The sequence below is a fragment of the Corythoichthys intestinalis genome, chromosome 16 (assembly GCF_030265065.1).
Source record: "Corythoichthys intestinalis isolate RoL2023-P3 chromosome 16, ASM3026506v1, whole genome shotgun sequence".
Taxonomy (NCBI): domain Eukaryota; kingdom Metazoa; phylum Chordata; class Actinopteri; order Syngnathiformes; family Syngnathidae; genus Corythoichthys; species Corythoichthys intestinalis.
Window position 1 is genome coordinate 9,444,468 of NC_080410.1, and position 27,614 is coordinate 9,472,081.

The 27,614-nt window shown below is 40.8% G+C and overlaps 1 protein-coding gene across 2 annotated transcripts in view; it reads left to right on the plus strand.

The window, feature by feature from the left end:
• The window catches only part of prkcbb (protein kinase C, beta b), a 261,728-nt gene that overhangs the window by 169,548 nt on the left and 64,566 nt on the right, over nt 1–27,614 (plus strand). For both annotated transcript variants that reach the window (XM_057860710.1, XM_057860709.1), the window contains exons 12-15: nt 2,901–2,963; nt 7,901–8,039; nt 8,164–8,244; nt 13,883–13,990. In XM_057860710.1, the coding sequence (XP_057716693.1) occupies nt 2,901–2,963; nt 7,901–8,039; nt 8,164–8,244; nt 13,883–13,990 (391 nt within the window). The remainder of the gene's footprint in view (nt 1–2,900; nt 2,964–7,900; nt 8,040–8,163; nt 8,245–13,882; nt 13,991–27,614) is intronic.

Sequence of the window (27,614 nt, forward strand, 5' to 3'; positions counted from 1 at the left end):
AAAAACACACTATTTCTTAATGAAAATCTGTCACTGTCAAATACTTTTGTCCTCACAGAATAAGAAGTGTTCAGTGCAACATTTTTGTAAATACAGCAACAGTATATTATTGCAACATTTTTGTAAACAAATGAGTGGGTTTCGCAACTCGTTCGCTGCCATTGACGGCACTAGACGTCCAATTAATTTTGATTTAGATGGCCCCCAGTCCAAATAAATTGGGCGTCGAGCGCTGTCAATAGTAGCCAATGAGTTCAAATAGAGACTATTCTTGTGGTGTATTGGAAAATTTTAATCGTAACCTGTATATTCCTGTATTTAAAATGTGACATCTTTTTAAAACGAGATACGTACCGATTCTTGGCCGGAGCATATCGTTAACATATTAGGATACAAAGTATCGTGATATACAGTGGTACCTCGACATACGATCAATCGACGCATGATCTTTTCGACATCCAACAGAAAATTTGACTCGCCATTTGACTCGAAATACGACGACATGACAGCGCCGCAAATGGACGCACAGCGGATTTTCTTGTGAGAGAAATCGACACAGGTTTCTAAAATGTTGATACTGGTGGTGAAACAAGCAAAAAGTTTACGCTTACCATTGAACTAAAGATGCAAATGATAGAAAAATATGAGCGTGGGGTGCGCATCCATGAACTGGCTCAACAATACAGCAGTAGAATGTCTAAGATCTCCATGGTCCTCTTCCGACCTCCGTTCGCCAGTCTTTATAAGTTAAGGTGACAATGATTATTGTCACTTTGTCAGGTTTTTATCATTTATTTCAGAATTTGTCCAACACGCCTATTGTCCGCTGCAGTTGACGGTGTTCTCAACAAAACAATAAAAGTGAGAGTAAACTCTCAACCGCACGGCTTCCTCTCTCTGTCACGTCAGTAACGCGGTGCGTTCAGGTACAGCACGCAAAACACGGCCGTCAGAACCCGATTTCTTATATTTTTACAGGAATCATTACTATTATTATTATCATTATTCTGATTTTTATAATGTATTTCTTTTTGCTATGTGTAATTGCCATTTGTTATAGTACCAGCAGTATTTATTAAGGATTTAGTGTAGGTTTTGGGGCTGTGGAACAAATTAATGGAATCATAATTTAAAAATTAATAATATTCATATGGGAAAATCCTGCTCGACATACGTCCATTTTGACTTACAAACAAGGTCCTGGAACGAATTAACTTTGTATGTAGAGATACCACCGTATTACCATATTGATAAATTGTTGGCAGTTTCTGCCTTTGCCCATCTATAAATTTGCGCAAACCTTTTCTGAAATGCAGTAGGGCGCAAGTCCAGACTTGATAGTTGAAGAGGAAGTTCAGAATTGTTGACATTAGGCCTAATCTTTGAGTTAGCAGGGGTTTTAATTACCGTAGTCGCTGGAGTTGAGTTCATTAAATTCCGTACAGTTTGTTAGTTATTTGTTAGTTTCAGGAGCAGCTAAGCCAGCGCAAGTCAATGGTCCCTTCTTAGCATGCCAATAAATGGTCATATGCATGCATCAAAATCACGGATGACCCATGCAATCAATAGTGTTGGCTATTTTTTCAGGATAAAGTTATTAAAACTTACCATTGCATGTCAATAAATGTAGTACGAAAAGCAACATTTGTAATACAGCAGCTCTGCAGGGAACAAGCTGCAGAGCGGAGTGATATTTTTTCCACTGGCATTTTTATGTCCTTTTATGTCCTGTCTTAGCAAGCAGCAAGTAACCACAGTTTATATTGTTACTTGTTCTTCATAGGGAATTTGTGAAAACATTTGCCCATTTATTCAGTTTCCACAGCCTCTAAATGCGCATTTCAACATGTTGCCGCTCTTCAGTCAAGACTCACTAGACCTTTTTCCAACCTCCGACCAGGGAAAATATTATTGGAACGTCACTTGAACTGCCCTAGCTGCGAAGTCGGAAAAAGAAGTTGCTTCAATCTGACTCGAAAAAATTGCGCTGCCCATCAAAAAGCAGACCGTCAATAGTAAAACTAAAGAAAGCAGTTTACAGTGTGGGCTCTTTACCTTAGTAGTCATTTTTCCTCCACTGTTTGATCACTTACGAGAAGGCAGGTTTGCTGGAGGTGAAAATGTCTCAAAATAAAAAAAAAATAAAAATCTTGTTTTAGTAGCATGGGTATTTCAAACAATGATCTGCATTTTGAATTTATTTGACTATATTAGATCTGTTAATATCGTTTTTTATTGGCATGCTAAGACAGGACCATTGACTTGTACTAGCTTAGCCACTCTGGAGTCCTAAAATTAATAAATACTGTAACTAAAAAACTGCACGAAATTAGTGGAAATCAAGTCCTCCGACTAATTTAACCCCCACTATCTCAAAGATTAAGCCTAATGTAAAAAAGTCTGCTTTATGTTTTGTTTTCTTATCGTAATTTAAGGCAACAGTTTTGTAATGTTTTGTGCCTACTACATGGCAGGGGATGTCTTCAATGGATTTTCTTTATTCCATAGCCAGTATTTGGATCCCTCCTGCCTTAAACCGTGTGCATGTTTTCATTAAGAAGGATAAGGTCACGTAAGCTTTGTGCGACAGCGTTCGCCCTCTGGGTATCATTCTGTTCACAGATTAGGCACTAAATAGGCTGTGCATATTCGTCACCACTTTGCACACATACAGAATGCATCCTGACGTCTTTTACAAGCACATTACCGACAAGATGTCGATTGCGCACGGTCTGAGAAATACGCACTCATACGTAGTCAGTGTGTCCAGACTGTTGATCTTATCATCTGGCCTTGAAGAGACAGCACCGACCTTTCTACAGACACATACATGCATACCCTGTCCTTTCCTTCAGCCTCTTTCTAATTACGGCTGCTTTCTGTTGTGGGTTCATTTGTAGATTCTACGCTGCAGAGATTGCCATTGGCTTGTTCTTCCTGCATCAAAAGGGCATCATCTACAGGTAACGTCCGTTGTGCAAGACAAGAAATCCATAATATTAACCTGTCCGGTGTTGACTTACAGGCAATAACAATAAGGGAAGCCAGTCTCAACTATCCTCAGCACAAATCTTTACGACACGTTAAACCAGAGTGCGTCAACTTTTAGGGCCACATTTATTTATTTTAAGCAAAGTGTCTGGTCGTAGTTGTAATTTGGCCATTTAGGCTTTTTTTGTAGTATGAAAAATATTTCATCTAAATGCAGCTTTTTTATTTGTTAATGTGTTCAAATACATTTACTAACCAGTAGACCAGTAAAGTTCACCAATTTCATTTTTGGCTCCCGATACAGATTCCGACATCCGGCAGCGTGGTATCGGCCCTTTTAATTTTCATCTTAGTCTTTTGGACAATAATACTTACTAGTCTTAGTCCTATTTTAGTCATCGCAAAATATGTTTGTTTTTGTCTATTTTTTTTTTTTTTTAAACGAAAAATCAAAACTAATTTGTTCTAGTTTTAGTCACTGTTTACTTAAAATGTTTTCGTCTGTATTTTTTTTTTTTTTAAGTACTCCAAAAATCAAAAAGGTTCCCAACTGTTTCGAATGAACATTGACAGACGAGCACAAGTCTACAAGGACAATGCCAACTTGGTGATTTTACACACTCAGCAGGAAAACATTACATTTTCAATTAATTATAGCCACCTGGATGCCATGTACTGTACGTAAAAATAAGTTGCCCGAGAGTTCTAGAGTCCTAGAGGATGCTCACCGTTAGCGTTAGCCTAACGTGAATTAAATGCTAATGCTGGAAGTTACATTTCGTGTGTGATAGCAAAGGCTATTAAAGGGTAAAGCAACGTTGCATTCTCTCTGGCCAAGAAAACGAATTTAACCGTTTGTGCAAGCATGCATTGAAACTGGAGAGAACACATTGGTGAGATGGGAAGGGGGGGCAGCTCATCACGAGTGACACCACCAGACACTGCTACATGCAGGCAAACTGCACATAAAATGTCACACATTTTGAACATGTGACGAAAACTATTGCTCATTTTCGTCCCCTCTCATTCTCAATTCGTCAGAGACGAAAACTGGCATTCGTCTCGTTATGTTTTAAGCCTGAGTTATACTCCCGCGTTGCGGTGACGGCGCAGCAACTACGGTGTCATTCGACATTCGATAGTTCTGCGGTGAGGGAACGCGTTGCTCTGTAATTCACCGCCAAGCCACTGGAGGGGTGTGGTGTCATGTTTGTATGGTTTTGGGGCATGCTTGTTGACTTCCGCTAGTCTAGTTTAACGGAGAAAAACAATGCAAGATGGAACTCTTGAAAGTAAATATTCTGCTCATCAACACTGAATAAATATTGAACATACAAATATTGAGGGGCAGGCGACACAGAAGATGGTTTCGAGGCAGTCTGGCCGACTTTTGATGCCGCACAGAGAATTTTAGACTCGGGTGGCGAGAGCTAGCTATGGTGGCTAGCTTCAAACTGGCGTCGAGCACTGCGTTCAAGGTCTGCAAAGCCCTCCAGCCCGATTTGTTTGCCGTGTCCTATAACCAGCCAGTGGGAAGCCATAGCAGATTTCTGGCGTCTATGGAACTTCCCAAACTGCGTTGGGAGCCTTGATTTTACCGCTATCATAAAAAGCACCGAGGCACTCTCAATCACTGATGATGTATCATGTGTGAACTGTCTGTTATTGAAAGTTAAAGATCAAAACAACTCTTTTGACACCAAATCTGTGCTTTAGTCTTCATATACTTGAAGTGTGACACGTAAATAAGTCACAGACTCACAGCAAACATATGTACACAATAAATGATGAAGTGCGCCAACCAAAAATACGACATAAAGTAATAAAAAGTTGGCAGTTTTTCGCCGACTGGGTCACCGCTTCGTGTGGCCACTCGATTCCGAACACACACGTCTGGCTGGTTCTTCCTTTTTTTTTTCCAATCGCCGACCTTGCCATTTGGCAATCACAATAATGTCTTGACGAGACTTGCTCTTCGATGATACTCCCGTCGGCTTGGTCCATTTTTGCGTGTAGAAAATAATGTTTGATTCTATTCTACAATGGCGGTGATTTCCCGCTGAACCGGAAACAACGGTCTGAGCGGACCAATCACAGTCCGTTTCTGCCACGTCATACGCGTCTACGCGACGCGAAAGTTAGAAAATTCGAGAGGAGCACGTCAGGCTACGGCGCAGAGTTGTAACTCGGGTCTTCCTTGACGGCGCAGGTCTGACGCGGAAGTATAAGCCTTTAGTCTCCCAAAACACCTTTGTAGCTCGTTATCATCTCATCATTGTCATGATAAAAGTGTTCGTTGATGAAATATTTTCGTCATCGTTGATGTAAACATTACTGTATTGGCCATTGGTCAGACACTGCATATTGTCTGCCATTGATGGCACTAGACGGCTAATCAATTTGAAGTGTTAGGGCTGGCAGTGAAGGAACATTCGCTTACTCGCCACCCTCCCACTTCAAATGGATTGGATTTTGACAAGTGATGAATTCATGGAAATTCACAGCAGGAGGTTGATTGGTTGCCACCCGATTGGACAGCTATCATCACCTTGGGAAGGACATTTTTTGCAGCGGTGTGGGTAGCTGGCACCCAATTTGAGTGCAAAACTAGAACCTATTGCCCAGCATCGGCACGTTATTTCTTAGTACTCCCCAATACTGATGACGTGATTTTAGTGATGTATTGGTACCGGTAGTGTCAGTATCTGAGCAACACTACTAAACAGGTAATAACAAATACAATATTTCAAAATGAATTTTAACCATCCAATTTTTGTCAAAGAAAAAAGTAAAAATGAATAAATATTAAGAGACTATGATGTAAAATCCCCCTCAGCTGCATTCAAGAATGGATCCATACTTTGCCCATGACTGTTTTTGTCAATAGGTAGACAAATAAGGTCAACTAACTAATGACATTTTTTTTTAAACCATTGCTGGCAAAAATAGAATCTGTCCTCTCAGTCTGAGTTCTTTGATTCAATAGTGATGTTCAGGTCTGAGCTGCTGCTTCTGTCACTAATGGTTTTGGTTGGTTATTGCCCCATTGACCAAAGCAGCAAAAGTAAAAATACAAACAAAATAAAATAAACTTAATAAAATAAAATATAATATAATACCAATATGAGGTATACAAATATAGTGTTAGTAATGCTCATGAACCACATGTACACAGCTGGCCAGAAGTATTCGACCCCCTACAATTCTGTCCGATAATGCTCAGTTTCTCCCAAAAAATGATTGTAATGACAAATGCTTTAGTAGTAATATCTTCATTTATTTTGTTTGCAATGAAAAAAACACAAAAAGAGAATGAAAAAAAATTAAATCATTATCATTTTACACAAAACAAAATAAAATGGGTCGGACAAAAGTATTGGCACCCTCAGCCTAATACTTGGTAGCACAAGCTTTAGACAAAATAATTACAAACAACTGCTTCTGGAATCCATCAGTGAGTTTGTTACAATGCTTTGCTGGAATTTTAGACCATTCTTCTTTGGCCAGCTGCTACAGGTCTCTGAGATTTGAAGGGTGCCTTCTCCAAACTGCCATTTTCAGATCTCTCCACAGGTGTTCTATGGGATTCAGGTCTGGACTCATTGCTGGCCACTTGAGAGGTCTCTAGTGCTTGCTCTCAAACCATTTTCTAGTGCTTCTGAAGTGTGTTTTGGGTCATTGTCCTGCTGGATGACCTCTGAGAGAGACCCAGCTTTCTCACATTGGGCCCTACATTATACTGCAAAATTTGTCAGTAGTCTTCAGATTTCATAATGCCACGCACACGGTCAAGCAGTCCAGTGTCAGAGGCAGCAAAGCAACCCCAAAACATCAGGAAACCTCCGCCATGTTTGACTGTGGGGACCGTGTTCTCTTCTTTGAAGGCCTCGTTTTTTTTTGTTGATGCGTTTTCCAAGAAAAACCTACTTTTGTCCCATCTGACCAGAGAACATTCTTCCAAAACATTTTTGGCTTTCTAAGGTAAGTTTTGGCAAATTTCAGCCTGGCTGTTTTATGTCTCTGGTTCAGAAGTGGGGTCTTCCTGGGTATCCTACTATACAGTCCCTTTTCATTCAGATGGCGATGGATAGTATGGGTTGACACTGTTGTACCCTCGGACTGCAGGACAGCTTGAACTTGTTTGGATGTTAGTCGAGGTTCTTTATCCACCATCCGCACAATCTTTCATTGAAATCTCTCGTCAATTTTTCGTTTCCGTCCACATCTAGGGAGGTTAGCCACAGTGCCATGGGCTTTACACTTACTGATGACACTGGGCACGTTACACACAGGAACATTCAGGTCTTTGGAGATGGACTTGTAGCTTTGAGATTGCCCATGCTTCCTCACAATTTGCTTCTCAAGTCGTCATACAGTTCTTTGGTCTTCTTTTCTCTATGCTTAATGTGGTACTCAGAAGGACACAGGTTGAGTCAACTTTAATCCATTTCAACTGGCTGCAAGTGTGATTTAGTTATTGCCGCCACCTGGTGTGTGCCACAGGTAAGTAACAGGTGCTGTTAATTACACAAATTACATAAGCATCACATGATTTTTCAAAGGGGGCCAATACTCTTCTCCAGCCCATTTTTGGAGTTTTGTGTGAAATATATATTGATATTTTTCATTCTCTTGTGTGTTTTTTCATTGTAAGCAAAATAAATGAAGATATAACTACCAAAGCATTTGTAATAACAATCATTTTCTGGGAGAAATTGAGCTTTATCTGACAGAATTGCAGGGGTGCCAGTACTTTTGGCCAGCAGTGTACCTTCCAACTCCATATTCATGTACTGTCGATTGATTGTTTTATTGTCACCAAATGTGCTCTTGTCCACATTCTTGATATCTTCTGCAAAATGAATTATTTACCCATGTGGGTGTATCTACTTCACTATGAATTTAACAGAGACCTCAAGCTGGACAATGTAATGCTGGACTGTGAGGGTCACATTAAAATCGCCGACTTTGGCATGTGTAAAGAAAATATGAATGATGGAGTCACTACCAAAACCTTCTGCGGAACACCTGACTACATAGCACCAGAGGTAGATTGTGTTCCTTTATGATGAATGCCTCAATATTTTTTACAGTACATTTATCTAAACTATTTACTTCCCTGTCATTTCTTTCAGTCAATAACTTAATGATCTTTTTTTGTTTTTGTTTTAGATCATCGCTTACCAGCCTTATGGGAAATCTGTGGACTGGTGGGCATTTGGAGTTCTCCTTTATGAAATGCTGGCTGGACAGGTGTGTGTGTTGTGTATTTCTGACTACATACAGTACTTTAAGAAAAGAGGAATATTTGTTGTTCTTTTGGAGCAATTTTATATTTGAAAATCTGTAATAAAAAAGTTCCCTCAGAGTCTTTCCCCCACTCATCTATTAATAATTGTTAGGAGTTGATTTGATTTCTCAAGTGCGAGCTACTCAATTTGTTATGATCTTAGAGTAAAAACTGCCAAAATGCTACATGGAAAGTTGACATTCTGTGTTTATATAAAAATTTAAAGAGTAAAATAAAACGTTTTAATTGTTAAAATGGAATCCCAAATCCTTCAATGGTATATTCTTAATGTTCTGTTAATAATAATAATAATAATAATAATACATTTTATTTCTAGAGCGCTTTTCAGATACACAAAGACGCTTCACAAGAGGCATGGAATTACAGTACGATAAAAAGGTATTAAAAGGATTAAAAACTTAAAAGCACAATAAAAAGAGGTAAAAAAAATATGACAGCTAGGGGTTATGGTGGGTAAGATAGAGTGAACAGGTGTGTTTTCAGTCGAGATTTGGAAAGTGATAGAGTAGATATGTTGCGGAGATCAGGGGGTAGGGAGTTCCAGAGCTGGGGGGCGCAATGACTAAAAGCTCTGGAACCAAAGGTGGAGAGGCGGACACGGGGGACGGAGAGGGGGGGGAAAGTGGTAGGGCGAAGTGAACGGGTTGGATTGTTTGGATGGAGAAGATCGCAAAGGTAAGGAGGGGCCAAGGCATGGAGTATTTTGAAGGTGATGATGAGGATTTTGTAATTGATTCTTTGTTTGACGGGAAGCCAGTGAAGTTGACGGAGGATGGGGGTAATGTGGTGTGTTGCGGGGGTTCGTGTGATGAGGCGTGCTGCTGAGTTCTGGAGGAGCTGCAGTTTCTGGAGGGACTTATTAGGGAGACCGAAGAGCAGTGAGTTACAATAATCGAGCCGGGTGGTTATTAGACTACAGACCAGGGTGGAAACGGTATGGCGGGTGAGAGAAGGGAGGAGGCGAGAAATGTTGCGAAAGTGGAGATAGGCTGATCTGGTGATGCTGTTGATATGTGACCGGAAGGAAAGTGTGCTGTCGAGGATGACACCCAGACTCTTAACCTGAGATGAAGGAGAGATCGGTAAATTGTTGATTGTAATAGAGAACTTATGGACATTAGAGAGTGTTGCGGTGGTACCAACCAAGAGGACTTCTGTTTTGGAGCTGTTAAGTAGGAGGAAGTTGGAGGAGAACCAGGAGTTAATGTCATCTAAGCAGAGGGTGAGGGAGGAAGGTGGGAGGGAGGCGGTTGGTTTTGAGGATATGTAGAGCTGGGTGTCATCCGCGTAACAGTGAAAGTGAATGTTGTGTTTGCGGAAAATGGAACCGAGGGGTAGAATGTAGATGATGAAGAGAAGCGGCCCCAGGACCGAGCCCTGGGGCACGCCAGAGGAGACAGGGAGGGAACTGGATTGATGGGGGCCAAGTTTGACGAATTGTGTGCGGTTGGACAGGTAGGAAGTGAACCAGGAAAGGGGTGTGTGGGTGATACCAATGGAGGAGAGTCGGTCGAGAAGGATTGTATGGGAAATTGTGTCGAAGGCAGCAGTGAGGTCGAGGAAGACGAGAATTGATAATAAACCGGAGTCGGATGCTGTGAGGAGGTCGTTTGTAATTCTAAGTAGGGCTGTTTCGGTGCTATGGAGGGGGCGGAAACCGGATTGAAAGTGCTCGTAAATGTCATTGGTAATTAGGTGGTTATGAAGTTGGAATGCAACAGTTTTTTCAAGAATTTTGGAAATGAAAGGTAGGTTGGAGATTGGGCGGAGGTTATTGAAATTGGTGGGATCCAGGTTAGGTTTCTTTAGAATGGGTGTGATGGAAGCAGTTTTAAGGGATGGAGGGACTACACCGGATGTAAGTGAAGAGTGAATGATGGTGGTGATGAGGGGGGCTATTGAGGGAAGACAAGTTTTTATGAGGGCAGTGGGAAGAGGATCAAGGTAGTGGATTTGGATTTGGTGATGATGTCAGAGATAGCCGGGATTGAAGGAAGGATAAATGAAGAGAGGGTGCTAATGAGGGGAACATGAAAGGGAACAGGGTCAGTCCCAGAAACTGCAGCTCCGGAGTGGGTCAGGGATTGGTGAATGTCAGTGATTTTCGTGGAGAAGAATGTCAGGATGGCTTCACAAAAATTTGCAGAAAATATGTGACGAGGGAGTGGATCGGGAGGCTTAGTGAGTTTGGCTAGAAGTGAGTACAGGCTTTTAGAGTTGTGTTGATTAGCTGAGATGAGACTGGAATAGTAAGTTGATTTGGCTGCTTTGATTTGGTCCTTGTATAAACTGAGTTGTGCACAGTACATTTCTTTGTGTATTGATAGTCCAGTTTTCTTGTACAGGCGTTCGAGCTGACGGTTTCGTGACTTAAACAGGCGGAGAGCAGGGGTGAACCAGGGCGCGGATTGGGTGAAAGAAACAGAACGGGTTTTTAGGGGGGCGTGGTAGTTCAGGAGTGAGCGGAGATGGATATTGTAGTGGGACACTAAATCGGCAGGTGAAATGGTGGAGTTTGTGGGAGGAGGTTGTCAATGTCACAAGAGAGTGCTTGTGTGTTAATGGTCTCGGTCTTGCGAAATGAAATTGATCTGGGGAGGATAATTTTTGAATAGGGGATCTTGAGACTGAAAGTAACTAGGGAGTGGTCAGAGTATAGTAATGGGTGGGGGGTGCAGTCAGAAGGGGTGGAGCCAGAGCAGCAAACCAAGTCCAAAATGTGTCCTTTGTTGTGAGTGGGAAAGTTGATGCATTGTGTTAAACCGAGGCTGTCAAGACAAGAGATGAAATCTTTTGTGAAGGGATTATTTTGATTGTCAAGATGAATGTTGAAGTCGCCAAGGATGATAATAGTTTGACAGAGGGAAAAAAGATGGATGACCAGTTGTGAAAAATCAAGTAGAAAATCCTTGTTAGGTTTAGGCGGCCGGTATATAGTGGTAATTGTTGTGGGAGAACGACCAGGCAAGAGTGAGGCGGAGTATTCAAAAGATGTGAGAATGGGGCTATCAGGTACAGGTAGCAACCTCCAGTTATCACGGTAGATGGATGCAATACCGCCACCACGACCAAAGTTACGTGGTTGACACGTGTAGGTGAATTATTATTATTATTATAGGGACGGTGGGGACATAAGACTACCAATTTTTCAGGATGCTCAGATTGTCCCCACCAACTTCTAAGCAACCAGATTTGCATTATATAATAAGTTCAGTTATACAGGTAATTTAGATTATCTTCCCATATGTTGTAAGGATGGAATAGACCCTACCCATTATTACAGTGATCCCTTTTCACTTGCTGAATGTGCCAGTCCGTTTTTTTCCACTCAAACGCACGTTTGATTGGCTGATAACTTGACCCCAACACAGACACACACGAACACCCACACAGCACCGAGAGATTCATGTCGACAACACGCCACCTCCTCCACCCCCTTCGCGGAGGAGGGCCATTAGTTTTTTTCGGCTAGCAGCAGCCACTGTAAGTAATGTAAAAAGACATCAATGTCGTGGAGTTGGGGGAATCACCACTAATTTTGCTACTGAAAGTCCGACCTGCATCAGAGTTGGCATAACATTAAACTGTGTGAACTTGCTAACCTGCAAAACTAGTGCGGTCAGGCCAACCTCCACAAGGAACAACGAAGTCAGGCTAGCCGTCCCTCATTTGGATCATTGTCTGTATTATGTGCATTACCATGCAACGCGGTGTCTTGAGTGGAAGTCCCTTTATTTAAATAAATAAATAAAAGATAAAAAACGGACGAGCTATCCAAGAATGGGTCCACTCCAGGGGGACACTGACATGAACATGAACTGACATGAAAAAAAATCTGTGAATTGAAATCACAAAGCAGAATTTCATGAGAGTGCTTTGTGACTGGTTTGGGTATGAGTGTTAGTTTCTCAGTTTTCCTTCCTATAAGAGTTATTGCATTAAGCAGGAATCACCGTTATGTACCAGTAGCTACTCTGGTCGCTAATTTTAGGGCTGAAGATAACACCTATCGGCTGCTAGTGTTCCTCCCCCTAGCTCTCCACCATGCATGCATGGCCTGAAGTTGGGCATGGACATTAAATTAGTTTAAAGTGGCATTAAAAAGCATTACTAAATGAGATTTGCTGATACCTGTAGAAACCTGGAGGGTAGTCTAGTATGCCTCAGATATAGGGGCCGTTTACATGGTGACTCTCCGAGAATACGAAAAATTTCAAATTTGCATTTATATTGGCGCGTTTCCATTCGGACAATGTCGAAATTCCGCATGAAAACGATGTGGTATTCATGTCAGGCCCTAGGGGGCAATGCAGATTTACAAGGCGACAGCGAATGATGCACTTTGACCCCAACAAGCTCCACAGCCCGGAAAAAAATATGCCCGCCCACTCGAAGAAATGGCAATTTTCTATTGTTCAAAAAGGCACAAAAAAGGAAACATTCAACATATTTAATTTTATAATATTATTAAAACAGTAAATTAAAGCCGACATTCCGCCATATATGCTGTTTTTAATGTTTAGTAGCACCGCTGCGCACGCCCAATGTGACGTGTACGAGTGCTGACGTTATCGGCGCGGACTCGCGCCGCGGGAGCTTTTGATATTCATACGGAGCAAGCCCCTCTCAATACCCCGCAATCGGATTATTCCACTTTGGAGGCAGGATTCAGAATTTTTCGTCTTCGCCTTCCGTCTTCACCGACACCGTATGCACGCGAGGCGAGTCCGCTACTCAGTCATTGCGTCTTTGTGTCGCAGAGTCGCCATGTAAACTGGTCCATAGATCGGTCCTTGGACATGTCCAATTTTTTTTTTCTTTTTTTTTTTCCAAAATCACTTTTATATTAAAATACTTTAGTTTGAGACTAGGGATGCTCCAGTGTCCCCTAGAAGTGGACCCATCCTTGGATAGCTCCCTGTTTTTTAACAAAGGGACTTGCACTTCAAAATGTTTCTTTCGTAGTTTTTGAAAACAAAGGTTTGAATTGAACGTTGTTTCACCTGAACCAATACACATGAAAGTTAGTATATTGATCATTTAGCCTATCAATTAATTAGGTTCATATTTGTGAGAAATGTAGCCAAGACCACCATTCAATAATCTGTTTGGTTTTATTAATGTCCCATCCCCAGCAAAAGTGTACATGCAGGTTATGCCGTTATATCGTCCCTACCAATGTTGAGACCAAACCTACGCCCTTGCAATAAAACATGCTGTATCGTTAAATTATTGATTTCCCTCCCAGTCAAAAACGAGTGGACCTCAATCGCTGTCAATGAGTTAATCTTTCAAAATGTAATTCATAAATACATTTTTAAAACCCTATCTTTTCTACCATCTGAAAATGACTTGATCGGGCCCAATATCCAATCACGTGATCGAAACAAAAACATCCCTATTAAACTCTGACTACATTATATTTTAAATCAGTGAGTATATACTGGTAGTAGTTTTGTCTGAAAGGACTCTATTGAAAGTCAGTGTCATTTGTGGAAATTATTATTATGAGCGGCAGTAATAAAAATCATGCGATGAATAAGATGTATGAACTTTTTCTGCATGTGATTTGTACACTAGCCTCCATTTGATGGCGAGGATGAGGATGAGTTATTTCAGTCCATCATGGAGCACCATGTGTCCTATCCCAAGTCCATGTCCAAGGAGGCTGTGGCTATCTGTAAAGGGGTGAGTGTGTGCACAAACTGTACAGCTTGTTTACTCAACATTATTACAATCTTACCTCTTGACCAAAGTCCCTCCTTCACATGCATATGGGAAAGGAGGAGGAATATGACATTTGTTTGAGAAAAAAAAACATGCTGGAAGCAGAGGGAGGAGGTGAATGGATAGAGGGAGCGAGAGGGGGACATCAAAATTATCTGCATAATTAAAACCATTGTGAGGGAACATTTATGTGCAGTGAAACAACATTGTTCGCTTTCGCTATCTTTCCCGCTTCCATCTCTCTGTCATAAACGCTCTCCTTCCTCGTCCTTCTCTCTGCTCGCTCTGCTCATTGTTTTTTTTTTTTTTTTTTCTTACTTTCATTGCACATCATCTAACACACACGCACACTCACTGCACTACACTGCTGTAATGAAATGGCTTTAGCTGTGGGAACTCTTCAGAATAGACCGGACAGTTGAAATGAAGCTGCACCACTTTTAAACCAGTGAAAGCTTTAGCCATTGACTAGGTAATACCAATGTTCATAGATATTTAGCATGATGAACTGAGCTCTGGCCCTCATTCGCTACAATTGGCGGAGATGGACGTCGAATCCATCTGAACTAGGAGGGAGGCCTCCCAGTTTAAATGGATTGGACGTCTGTCACTGTCAGTGAATGAGTTCATGAAAGCACACACTGGCCAGAACCAGTATTGGGCTTAGTTACTCAAAAAAACTAATATACTGTATGTATGACTAAGCCTGTCGCAATATGCAATAATTCCATTTATCGCACGATAAATAAAATGAAGGTGGTAATTTTTCCGCTGCGATTTATCGCCTCGCGTGGACGTGCCTGCGCGCGTGCGGCAGACGTGCTGTTAAAAGTTCGTATTCCTCATTACCAACTGCGCAAAATGCATCTTCGTTCCAGGTCCGGCAAAAACTAGTGCCGGAGCCAATCGTTCCCATTATATCATATTGTTCAACGTATACCGGCCGCGTCGGTGCTCCGGAGTGACTGTGGACCATCTACGGCGCGCCGGTGTTGTTGACATGTGGGCGCTCCCGTCAGGAGTGACATTTCACGCGCGGCGGCTATTTTTCGGCACAACGACGGATATTTACAACGGAGTCCCCCAAAACATTGATACCGACTTGGCTGCTACGAACAACCTGAATGAAATTAAGAGCGCTGTGCTTCAAACTATCCTGTTTATGAAAGTCGATTGTCATATGCTGGTGTTGTGTAGTAATGAGCAGACGTGACTTCAGCGCTTGCTAACTTTTTTAATGCGCGCACACACTAGATATCATGAAATGGCAAACTAGATGTGCTACGTCCCATGCCATTGGCTACGTGAGCCCAGAGTGATTATGGGACACGTAGTCCATATACTACATCGATGAATTCTAAACTGTCATGACTGAATGGAAGTTAAGAAGGCCAAATCAATCCATACCAGTGACTATAAATAATGTTGCAAATATTGTTAATTCAGTACGTGACACAGATGGATTCGGACCACAAATAGGATGTCTTGCTCATGGAGTAAACCTTGCTGCTAAGAGAGCTGTAACAATCAACAGTGTGCCCTGCCTCACTTTACAAACAGTAAAGATTGTTCTCAGCACTTTTATACAATTTTTTTTCAGATCAGTAAGAAGTAAGCACATAAATATTATGCACTAAAATGCATGTTTATATGATGGCAATTAAAGAAAAAAAAACCAACAAAAAACGAAACAAAAAATATAATTGTTTATTTTTTTTACAGAGCATTAAATGTATTGAATCGGATCGAAAATCGTGTCCCCCGTATCAAAAATCGTACCAAACCGTGACTTAACTGTATCGTTGCATCCCTATGGAACACCATTGCAGAAGCTATGACGGGAAAAGTTTTCATTTGCCTAAATGCTTAAGTTATTAAGTGTAATTCTTTTTTTCTTAAACACATTTTATTTATTCTGTGTTTCTGTGCGGTATCAATATTGTTGTTTTTTTACTTAAGAGGCATGGTCTATTGTTTTTAGTTGTGATTTCTTAAAAATTATTTTTGAATTTAAGAGTAAATATTTATCGCGTTTAAATGGGTGTACTTGATCTATTAATATATACTGTATTCTCACTGTGTTATTGTAAATTGGTTAAAAAACATTGGGGGGGGCGCAATAATTTATGAGAATAGTTATCGCTCACTAAAATTTGTTATCGCGACAGGCCTATGTATGACATATTACTCTGAAAAATAGTAATGCCATACATTGCTTTATTATTCCCTAAAGAAAGTAGTTATATTACTAGTAACAAGACTATCGTAATTTTCAGACTATAAGCAGCTACTTTTTTTCCCCTCATTTTGAATCCTGCAGCTTATAGTCCAGTGCGGCTTATTTGTTGATTTAAATTGGTCAATAGGTAACACTTTACTTGACAGCAGCGCCAAAGGACAGTGTTGTTAATAACAGCATTAGAATATAACGGCGTTACTAACCGCGCTATTTTTTTCAGTAGTGAGTCATCTAACTAATTACTTTTCTCATCCTGGCAACGCCGTTACCGTTGCTGAGGATGGAAAGGCGTGCGTTACTATATGACTGAATGAATGACGCGATTAAAGTCTGAGGGAGACGGACTCACCGAGACGAGAGAGCAGAGCAGGAATGGGTAGGATGCAAAAAAGTTGTGACGCCGAGGAAACGCGATGCTAGGTGGCTCCATTAATACCTGACTGTAGCCGATAGCCTGCAAACACCGCCCACATGATATGGTAGCTACGGTAGACATGGTAGATATCACATATATAAAGAACTAGATGAGAAATGACAGACACGGCGGCGTTAGCAACGTGTACAGTATAGGAACTAGAAGCATTAGTAAACAGCCGCCATCTTAAAGCAGTAAACTTCTTTGGAAGACTCTGTTGTAGAGAACCTTCCTAGTGGATCTAAGTAACTTTTTATCTAAAATACTCCTAAATCAGCAAAATCTTGACTTGAATGTCTCTTTAAATGATGAAACAGTTTTAAAACTTCCACATGTCAAAAGTAGACAGAAGGGAACTAATGCGATAATGGAAGCTATTTTAACAACTTTTAACGGTTGATTCAGGGTAAAGGGTAAATTAGGGTAGAGAATTAGGTTAGGGCCAATTGTCCCAAAAACCTTTTAAACCTAACTGAGTGACTAACGCAATTACTTTTTGGTAATTCGTAACTATATTTAATTACTTTTTAAAAGTAAGATTAACAACACTGCTGCCATAAGACTGTCATAATTATGACATGACACTATCATGGACATTAATGATATTTTGAATTATGTCACTAACTCTATTTATGTCCACCTCGTATCTTTACATCCATTCAAAAGTGAGATAATTTGCCGGATGACACAAAATGCCATCTGTCATAAGCATTCATTAATGCTCATGGCAGTGTCATGTCATAATTATAATAGTCTTATGACATGCTTATGGGGCCACTGTAAAATATGGTGTTACCAAAGACTAGCAAATAATGAAACAACTGGGACAGTAACTGAAGAAATAATTCACACAGAACATGAATTTTGACTGTTATTTACATCTGTAGCGTTGCAATGCATGCTAGGAGGCATGTTGGATGACAACAATGTTGATTGCAGATGGCAGCATAGGTTTACTGTCCTCCCAAGGGAGCACTGATGGCCAAATGAAGCTTCTTGAAGCAATGAAGCTTTACAGCCAATTGGGTCAAAGCTTCATGGTGGTTCATTTGGTCTTATGACAGTCTTATGATGCCACTGCCAAATATAGTGTTACCGGTTAATATCTTATATTATTAACTTAATATGTAAATATGCCATAATACAGTGAGGACAACATAGGCCTATAGTCCTGTGCGGCTTATCTATGAACACATGCCGTTTTCGCGTCGAATTTGGTGGGTGGCGACTTATAGTCAGGTGCGCCTTATAGTCCGAAAATTATGGTAGTTACTTTTTTTCCCCGATAAAAAAAAAAAATCACCCAATTTTAACGCTTTAAAGCTTTAAAGATCTGCTTTAAAGCTACCACAAGAAAACACAATGCTTAAAAGTATGAGAGGGAAACACATGCAAAAACTATTTTGAGGCAATGAAAAGGTCATAAAAGACTCATTGAAAACACAAATAGTAAGTACTCGCCGCTTTCAACCGATTAGCGCATGTGTTGGACGTCTCGCAGCGTAGAAGGAATTGTAGTAACCCGGTAGTATTCGTCGGGTGACAGTGACAATCTCCGTTATTACCCCGAGCGTCCATAAAACATGGTGCCCTCTCTAGGTCAAAACATCTAGTAAATATTTAAGATGTTTAAATCAATGGCAATATTTTATGCATTTCTAATAACATATTTTAGTAAAAGAGAACAATTGTGGTTTATTAGAGCCTTCAAGTCTTTAAGTCTGAGGTTCCCTTTAACTTATAGACACTGGCGAACGGAGGTCGGCAGAATCAGTGAGCCGAATACACTGAGCTGTGTTCTGTCGAATTTAACAAATGCATTAAATTAGACACATGTAAAACACATAAAAAATGAATAAATAAACAAAAAAGCATTTTTATTGTCACCTTAACTGACTGGCGAACAGAGGTCTAAGGAGACGATGAGTATGGAGGTAGAGGAGGATACGGCGAGCCGTGTTGTGAGCCGTATTGTGCAGCCAATTCAATCACACACATGCTACGCTCATATTTTTCTCCATCCATCTTCAACCACTTATCCAAAGTCAGGTTATAGGTGAAGCACTTTCAGCAGGGAGCCCCAAACTTCCCTTTCCCTGGCCACATTAACTAGCTGTGAATAGGGGATCCCGAGGCGCTCCCAAGCCAGTGTCTAGATATAATCCTTCCACCTGGTCCTGGGCCTCCCCCGAGGTCTCCTCCCAGCTGGACGTGTCAAGAACACCTCCCTAGGTAGGCGCCCTGGTGGCATACGCCCCAAATGCCCGAACCACCTCAACTGACTCCTTTCTACATGAAGGAGCAGCGACTCGACTCTGAGCATCTTGCAAATAGCATCGTTTCTCACCCGGTCTCTAAGGGAGACGCCAGCTATCCGCCTGAGAAAACCCGTTTCGGCCACTTGTACCCGCGAGCTTGTTCTTTCGGTCATGACCCATCGCTCATAACCATAGGTGAGGGTAGCAACAAAAATCGAACATTAGATGGAGAGCTCCCTCTTCGTTGCAACAGTGCGATAAAGCGACTGCAATACCGCTCCTGCTGCCACAATTCTTTTTCGTCTCACGCTCCATTGTTCCTTCACTCGTGAACAAGACCTCGAGATACTTGAACTCCTTCACTTGGGGTAGGACCTCGTTCCCTACCCAGAGAAGGCAATCCACCGGTTTCCTGCAGAGAACCATTGCCTTGGATTTGGATGTGCTGATCCTCATCCCCGCCGTTCACACTCAGCTGCAAACCGGTCCAATGACTGCTGGAGGTCACAGGCTGATGATGCAAACAGGACCACATCATCTGCAAAAAGCAGCGATACAATCATATTTTTCTATGATTTCTTTCTTCATTTCATGGTAAGAGTCACCTTTTTCCTTTTTTTCAACCACTACTCCCACCTGCACTCAGCTTCTTGGGACCAGTGATATCTCACAAGAAAATCCAACGTGCTGCCGTCTTGTAGGAGAACAATGAAATTGCGACGCTGTCATAAATCATCGTATTTTGAGCATGTCTTCATATGTCGAGACGGATGAGTCAAATTCTACCTCGTATGTCGAAATGAGTGTGTGTAAAGGACCACAAATTTGGAACGAACTTGATGAAATGCTCAAAATGTTACATTCCTTCTCCATCGTCAAGAAAAAAACCTCAAAGTTCAACTCCTAGCAACATATGTCTAATATGCTGATTCTTTGGATTACACTAGTTCTATACCTCGCATCAATTCCAATTAGAGCTGTCCCGATTAGTCAACATAGTAAATAAGCGCACCATCACAGCTATGATAATGAATGTTGGAAAGCAGTGACGTGCGGTGAGGTTCATGGTTGGTGAGGCACTGATTCCTTTAGTGTCAGATTTCCAAATATATAAACCAAAAACGGTAGCTTATTCAATTGGCTACTGGTTATTTCATATCTCATCAGCATTCTTCACAAAACACGCACACACGGTACATATTATCGATACGTAAAAGTAAGAAAATAACATGCATTTGCCCCACACCCTCAATGTGTTGGTCGTCGCAATTCTATAATTCATGCAACATAAATGAGAGTAAAGAGTGGTGTACAAAGCCACAGAATTCAATTCTGACCTTTAGTGAAATATTCAGTTGTTTTTAAAACTTTTAATTCTGATACTTTAATCAATTTATTACAGATTGCTAAACAAAAAGTGTGAAAAGAAAAACAAAGAATATTTTATTTAAGACCAAAATTTAGTTTTTAAATATTCTATTGTATTTTTCTTGGTCTAAGCTTTTTTTAAATAAGATTGAAATGAAAACTGTTTGTGCTCTTGCCCCTGTCCTTCATCACAAAAACCGGCATTACTTTGGAAGGGCATAGGTTTGGTATCAACATTCATAGGGACGATATAACAGCATAACCTGCATGTAGGTACACTTTTTTGCTGGGGACGGGACATTAATTAGACCAAACAGATTGGATGCAGGGGGCAAAGGGCCACATTTCTCATGTATATGAACCTAATTAATTAATAGGCAAAATGATCAATGCAAAATAAATCCTTATCTTCTGATAATAACTTTTACATGCATTGGTTCAGATGATACACTGTTCGATTCAAATCTTTGTTTTCAAAAAATACTAAAGAAACATTTTGAAAACTTCCTGAATAAATGTCTGGTTTTTATTAGCAAACATAAACATAATGAAAATAATTCACTTAATAATGGTAGGGTCAATTCTATCCTTACAACAAATGGAACTATTGAAAGATCTAAATTCTCTATATAACTGAACATTATATTATGCAAAAAAGGTAAGGTTGCTTAAAAGTTGGTGGGGACAATTTTAGCATCCTGAAAAGTTGGTAGTGTTATGTCCCTACCGTCCCTATGCAAACCTACGCCCTTTTTGTAAAAGTCCTCCTTATTTTCCTTTACTTTAAAAGAAAAAAAATCTCTCCGCCTCAATGGAGAGGATTGCTTCACTTAGATCGTTCTGTGTTCTATTTGACAAGCCAGAAAACACAGTGGATGTGTCCAAAAGTCTAGCTAACCTTTCATCTTTCTCAGCAAAACCATGTAATCGTTCTACATATATGCCACGTTTAGAAGAGCTTACACGCTCATCGTTACCACGAAATGTTAACTCCTGTTTAGCTAGGATGCAGGTTGCATTAATGAGGTCTTTCAAACTCTTTTCTTTACCTTGTGTGCGTTGTGGATGCTACTGTTGAGCTTCCGCTATTCGTCAAAGCCAAATCGATCCTTGAGCTTCCAAAAGTTTTTAAAGCAATCAGGCTTTGAATGTGAGTGGTCGAGCTCTCATGTTTGCTGAGGCTTCGTCGTAGTTTTTTAATGTCACAATATCTCGTGTTAGTCCAGACATTGGCACAAATTGAGAAGAAAAGGCAGGGAAAGCAGCAAAGGCGATTTTTCGAAGGACAGCCACATAGCCAGTCTTTTCGGGTGTACCAGTCCGTTTGAAAAGCGCGAGTTATCTTCTGTCCCGTAGTTTGAAGCAAACCTTCTAGCTCCGGTGTTGTGTTAACCGCGTCCACATTTAACGGAAAGTCCAGTTTCACGTACGCCCCCTTGCAGTGCGGCAGAGTACTATCTGCCGCAGCATGTGCCTTTTCACTGCGGTTTTATGTCCCATCAGCAAAACTAAATATGTCGCTAACAAACATTAAACTTTAAGGGATAAAGACATTAGCCAGAATGTGGAAAATTAGGTCAAATAAACGTATCTGGAAACATTATAACGGCGACATGCAGATGTACGGCAACCAGCACGCTCCAATTCCATGTATCAACCAAGTTTGTTATGGATTGCGCAATCAGAGGTGAGGCTTTACTCGTTGCTGCCGCACCTCTCGTTTCATTTCTTTATTTGAACAGGAAATAGGCAAATTCAGCGATTTTGACTATAAAAAAATGTTTGAAATGAGTCATACATAAAGAGCAATGGACAAATATTCATATAAATTTGATGCTATAATTATTTTTTTGTCATGATGACAGGTGAGGCTCTGCCTCACCTGCCTCCCCTGACCGCACGTCACTGTTGGAAAGTATTCCTAATAGTTTTTTTTCTAATTCCTTCCTTCCTGAGTTGGACCAAAGAAAAGTTTCAACCCTTTATTTCCCACTGGTCCATCATTTGTCTTAAGGCCATGATGTGAGTGTAAATATGTGAAAACACAATCTAACAACTTATATATAAACACACTAGGTCTGAAGGATATTGGGAAAAAAACTATTGTTGCGATTCTTTTGGGGTTTGCGATATATTGCGATATTATATTGCGATATTTTTAAAAAATGTGTATTTTTTTTAAAAGATGTATATTTTGTATGTGTATATGTATATTTTTTTTAAAAGAAATTTTCACTTGATGACTTGAATAGCTGTTTGGAACGACTTTGGATGACTTGCCATCACCACAGTGTACAGTGATCCCTCGTTTTTCGCGGTTAATGGGGACCACAACCCGCCGGGATAAGTGAAAAACCGCGAAGTAGCGCAGCCCCCCCCCCCAATTTTTTTTTTTTTTTTTTTTTGTGTGTGTGTGTGTGTTTTTTGTGCTCAATGTATTTATTCAGATTTAGCATTGGAAAGACATGTTTTTTCTCACTTTTTCCCCCCAAAGTGATTTAAAAAATGTATATAAAATGGTTTTTAAGCACTTCATATGTCAAAATTATGATCAGTTTTAAACATAACTGTCCAACTAAATCATTTTTGAACAAGAATAAAGTACTGTAGTAGGTAAATGCTTGGCTTTATTAAATGCTTCTGTTTATCTACCTTAGCTGTGACATTTGGAGTGACATGTAGAAATTTCAAACTCCTCATGATCACTTCTGGCATTTATATGTCTCCAACGTTTCCACACACACGCACACACACACACCCATACAAACACACACACATTCATTCCAGCGCAGCCCCCTTGCAGAAACTGTTTAACAAGTTCAACGATGATTGACAGATGCCCGTGTGAAGTCTGCTTCTTTGGCCAGATCAAAGCCATCGTTAAATTTAATAAGCAAGTACCGCAGTGACTGAGAGGAACAAAGGGCTGGGGCTGTGAGGCTGTGTGCAGAGTAGAAAGCAAGGCGTATATGGATTTAAAAAAAAAAAAAAACTATCGCACGTGCTTGCGATGGGACCATCGCGCACGTGCACATCGCGATGGCGATGTTTAAACGATATATCGTTCAGGCTTAAAACACACACATACAGTGTATCACAAAAGTGATTTTGTGTACCGTCTTCAGAAGAGGCTTCCTCCTGGGCTGACAGCCATGCACATCAATTTGATGTAGAGTGCGGTTTATGGTCTGAGCACTAACAGGCTGACCCCCCACCTCTTCAATCTCTGCAGCAATGATGACAGCACTCCTGTAACGAGTCACTTGACATTTTGGAGGGAAAATGGCAAGCAGTACTCAATTTGAACATTTGGGAATTTATGTAGTTTCTAAGGAGTTTACTCACTTTAGTTGCCAGGGGTTTAGATATTAACTCATTTGCTCCCAAAAACGTATAAATACATTCTATTTTTAATTGCTTCAGTGTCCCAAAAACATATTATACGTCTTTTGCGTTTTTTTTTTTTTTTCCCAATCGGCATCTATAGGTTCCTATGTATCTCAGATAGAATGCACAAAGCTCAAAACCCATTTTAAAGCAATAAAACTGGCCACTGGAGGGCAGTAGCGCATTTGGTAAGACCCGCAACACTATTCAACGGCAACCAACAGCCAAGCCACAAAGCCGGGGAGAGGGCGGAAGACGACCGAATGGATGACAGGCGACAGACGACCGAGCAGAACAACCGGTAGAACGCCCAGGATGCCAGGCGCTGGACGACCGAGCAGAATGACCAGACCACTAGATGCCGTGCAGTTCGTGCTGCTCGCGAGCAGAGCACGCAGAGACTCAAAAAAATTCATTTTTTTGAAACAGGCGGCGATGAGGGGAAAGTTTAACCTGCTTTTGCTGCCAACACAATGTCATTTTTCAGTTAGTTATGTGTAAATAAATTGTTACTTTGCTATCAAAAGCTCTATTTGTCTTGTTGTTTCTGTGTTTTCGTAAAAGGAAAACATTCACATGTTTGGGATGTAACTAAAGCAAAAAATAGCTGTGTTAAAGTCAAAGTTATGTTTGAAATGTATGCGTTCACAAAAAGCTCAATTTCTCCATTTTTGTCCTCAGAAATTGGAAAAATGCTCAAACTAATCTATTTTGTAAGGCTGATTTCTAAAAAAATGGAAAAAGATATGAACTTACTTTTTTTTCTGCTAAAAGAAGAGAGTCTAATCTTTCTGGGTTCCATGTTTATATAGCAATAGAACAGAATTTTCTGTGGGCCTTGCAAAATCAGTCAAAATCCAGTAAAACAGCCGGGAGCGGAGGGCCTTGCTCCGGTGAAAATGGCTGGGAGTGAATGAGTTAATGGCTATATTTTGAGTTTTTTTGAGGGGAAAATAAAATTAACTGTATTATATAAGCTGCACACACACACACACACACTACTTTTCATTATGTCAAAGTGTCATTTTGTCAGTGTTGTCCCATGAAAAGATTTACTTAAATATCTGCAGAAATGCGAGGGGTGTACTCACTTTTGTGATACACTGTACATGCACTGCACAACATCACCACGAACTGAACACGTAAGAATTGAAATCAGACACATGCACTTTTGCAGCCATGCAGGCGTTCAAAACATTTGACGTGCGTTCACTAGCAAATTGATGACAACAATGTTCACTCTTTGGGATACAAACGCGCACCCACATATGCAAACACATTTACACACACATATACAGGGCGTGTTATGTATTAGTGATGATTACTGGGTTGTAGTGGATCACCATTGGAGCGTGAAAGCTCGCATCCGTCCACCCCCATAGATCCCACCGCGCCCCGCCAGCAGCTCCTGGGTAAACGGCAATGCATGTGTGCGCGCATGAAGACTACTTGAAGCTTGACATGATATTTCCATTTGCAAGAAAAACCATCGGCTAAACTGTGTCTCATAGTAGTGAAGACAACGTGCAAATGTGATCGCTGACTTTGCCACGAGAAGGCTGTCATGTTATTATTTTTCTTATCGAAATGCAGTGCGAGGAGGTGCAAGGTTTTCTGCTCCATGTAACACATCATTTTAAAGATTAAGTCACTGTAAGCGATAGTACAGTGAGTTTACAAGCTTTCTTTTAGGTAGAAGAACTCATTTTAACGAGAAGATGCAATTTCTGGAGAAGTTGTTTGTGGGTGCTTTTAAGGCTGCAACTATCAATTATTTTAGTATTCGATTAATCGATAAACTAATGTGTTCGAATAGCCGAGTAATTGGATAAGGAACATAAAGAATTAAAACACCTGAGCTGAGCCTCAAACGGTTTTAAAAAATAAATGAAGATCTAAGTACAACAAAAGAACAATTAGCTAACTTACATAACAAAACTATCTTAAATGCTATAAAATGCTTTTTTTTTTTAATGATTTTTGCACTAAACACTTATTCCCATAAAAATGGCTAAATATACCTAGAAACTAAATTACAAATTTATTATAAAAACATTAGCTCAAACAAAAACATAGCTTATGTTGGTCTTAACAGGGAGCAGCTGGATTCAGCGATGCGAAATGAGTTATGTCATATTCACTTTTGCCACTTGAGGGCAGTGTGTCCACCTAAATCAATAAAACTAAATGCAAACACTTTCACAACAAACCATTACAAGCGCACTTTAATTAAACGAATACTAAAAGCAACAAAATTTAATTCAAATCTTTTTTCTAATCGAATCACTCAAGTTAATCGATTCATCATTGCAGCACTAGATGCTTTGCTCTCGCTCTCTCATGGGTCACTTCCTATTGGTTTCAGGGCATTTTCGAATCACTTCCTTGTAGGTCTGCACAATATATCGTTTGAACATCGCCATCGCAATGTGCGCATGCACAATCGTCACATTGCAGGATGTGCAATTGTTTTGTTTTTGTTTTTTTTTTACATTTAAACTGTTGTTTTACTTCATAAAATCATCAAATGTGCAGCTCCTGGATCCCTTTTATGTACAGCAAGCCTGGATTAAACAGCATTATATAAATTAGGGATGTCCCTGATTCGATCACGTGATCGGAAATCGGGCCGATCGTGCCATTTTTTTAATTAAAAAAAATATATTCATTTTGTTTTCTTCATGCTTACACAGTGCCACAGCCTCTCACCCTCCCTCCTGCTAAGCACTGCGACCAAACTGTTTTTCTTGGTCACCAGTGCAGCTGGTGTTTGATACTTAACGTTAACGATGATTGACATGTTTGTAGCTTTGATCCAGCCAGAGACGCCTCGGTAGCTCTACGATCAAAGGCACAAATGTGTTAATCATCGTTAAACTTGCAGTCCAGTCTGAAGGGTGCTGTGCCAACTCATTCATTGTGTAAGTGAGAGGCTGAGAGGAAGCGTGAGCATCAAAGTGTAAGTGAATTTGAGTGGACACACTCAGGGGCAGTTTACATGGACACTCTGCGACACAAAGACGCAATGACTGAGTTGCGGACTCGCCTCGCGTGCATATGGTGTCGGCGAAGACGGGAGGCGAAGACGCAAAATTCTGAATCCTGCCTCGAAAGTGGAAGAATTCGATTGCGGGGGATTGAGGGGGTCTTGCTTCGCATGCATATCAAAGGCTACTGCCGCGCCGGACCCGCGATGATAACGCCAGCAGACGTACACGTCACATTGGGCCTGTGCAGCGGTGCTATTTAACATTAAAAACTGCGAATGGCGGATCGCCGGCTTTAATTTACTGTTTTAATAATATTTTTACATTTAAATATGTTGAATGTTTCCATTTTTTTACCTTTTGGAGCAAAAGGAAAATGCCACTGCTTCGAATGGGCGGGCATGTTTTCTTCCGGGCTGAGGAGCCCCGTGGGGTCAAAGTGCATCATTCGCTGTCACCTTGTAAATCTGCACTGCCCCCTAGGGCCTGGCATGAATACTACATCGTTTTCATGCGGAATTGCGACATTGTTCGAATGGAAACGAAACCATGTAGATGCACATTTGAAATTTTTCGTCTTCTCGGAGAGTCACCATGTAAACGGCCCCTCAATGAAGCATTTAATAAAGACCAGCATTTTTCTGCGTTATTCTTGTTTGAAAATAATTCACATTATTAAGGCGGCACCGTGGGACAGTTCTGGGCTCGTGGGTGCAATTCAGGCTCCAGCCTCTCTGTGTGGAGTTTGCATGTTCTTCCCATGCCTGCGTAGGTTTTCTCCAGGTTCCTGCTTCATCCCAAAAAAAAAAAACGTGCATGGTACGCTGATTGAACACTCCAAATTGTCCTAAGGTATGAGTGTGTGCATGAATGGTTGTGTGTCTCTATATGTGCCCTGCGACTGGCTGGCAACCTGTTCAGGGTGTACCCC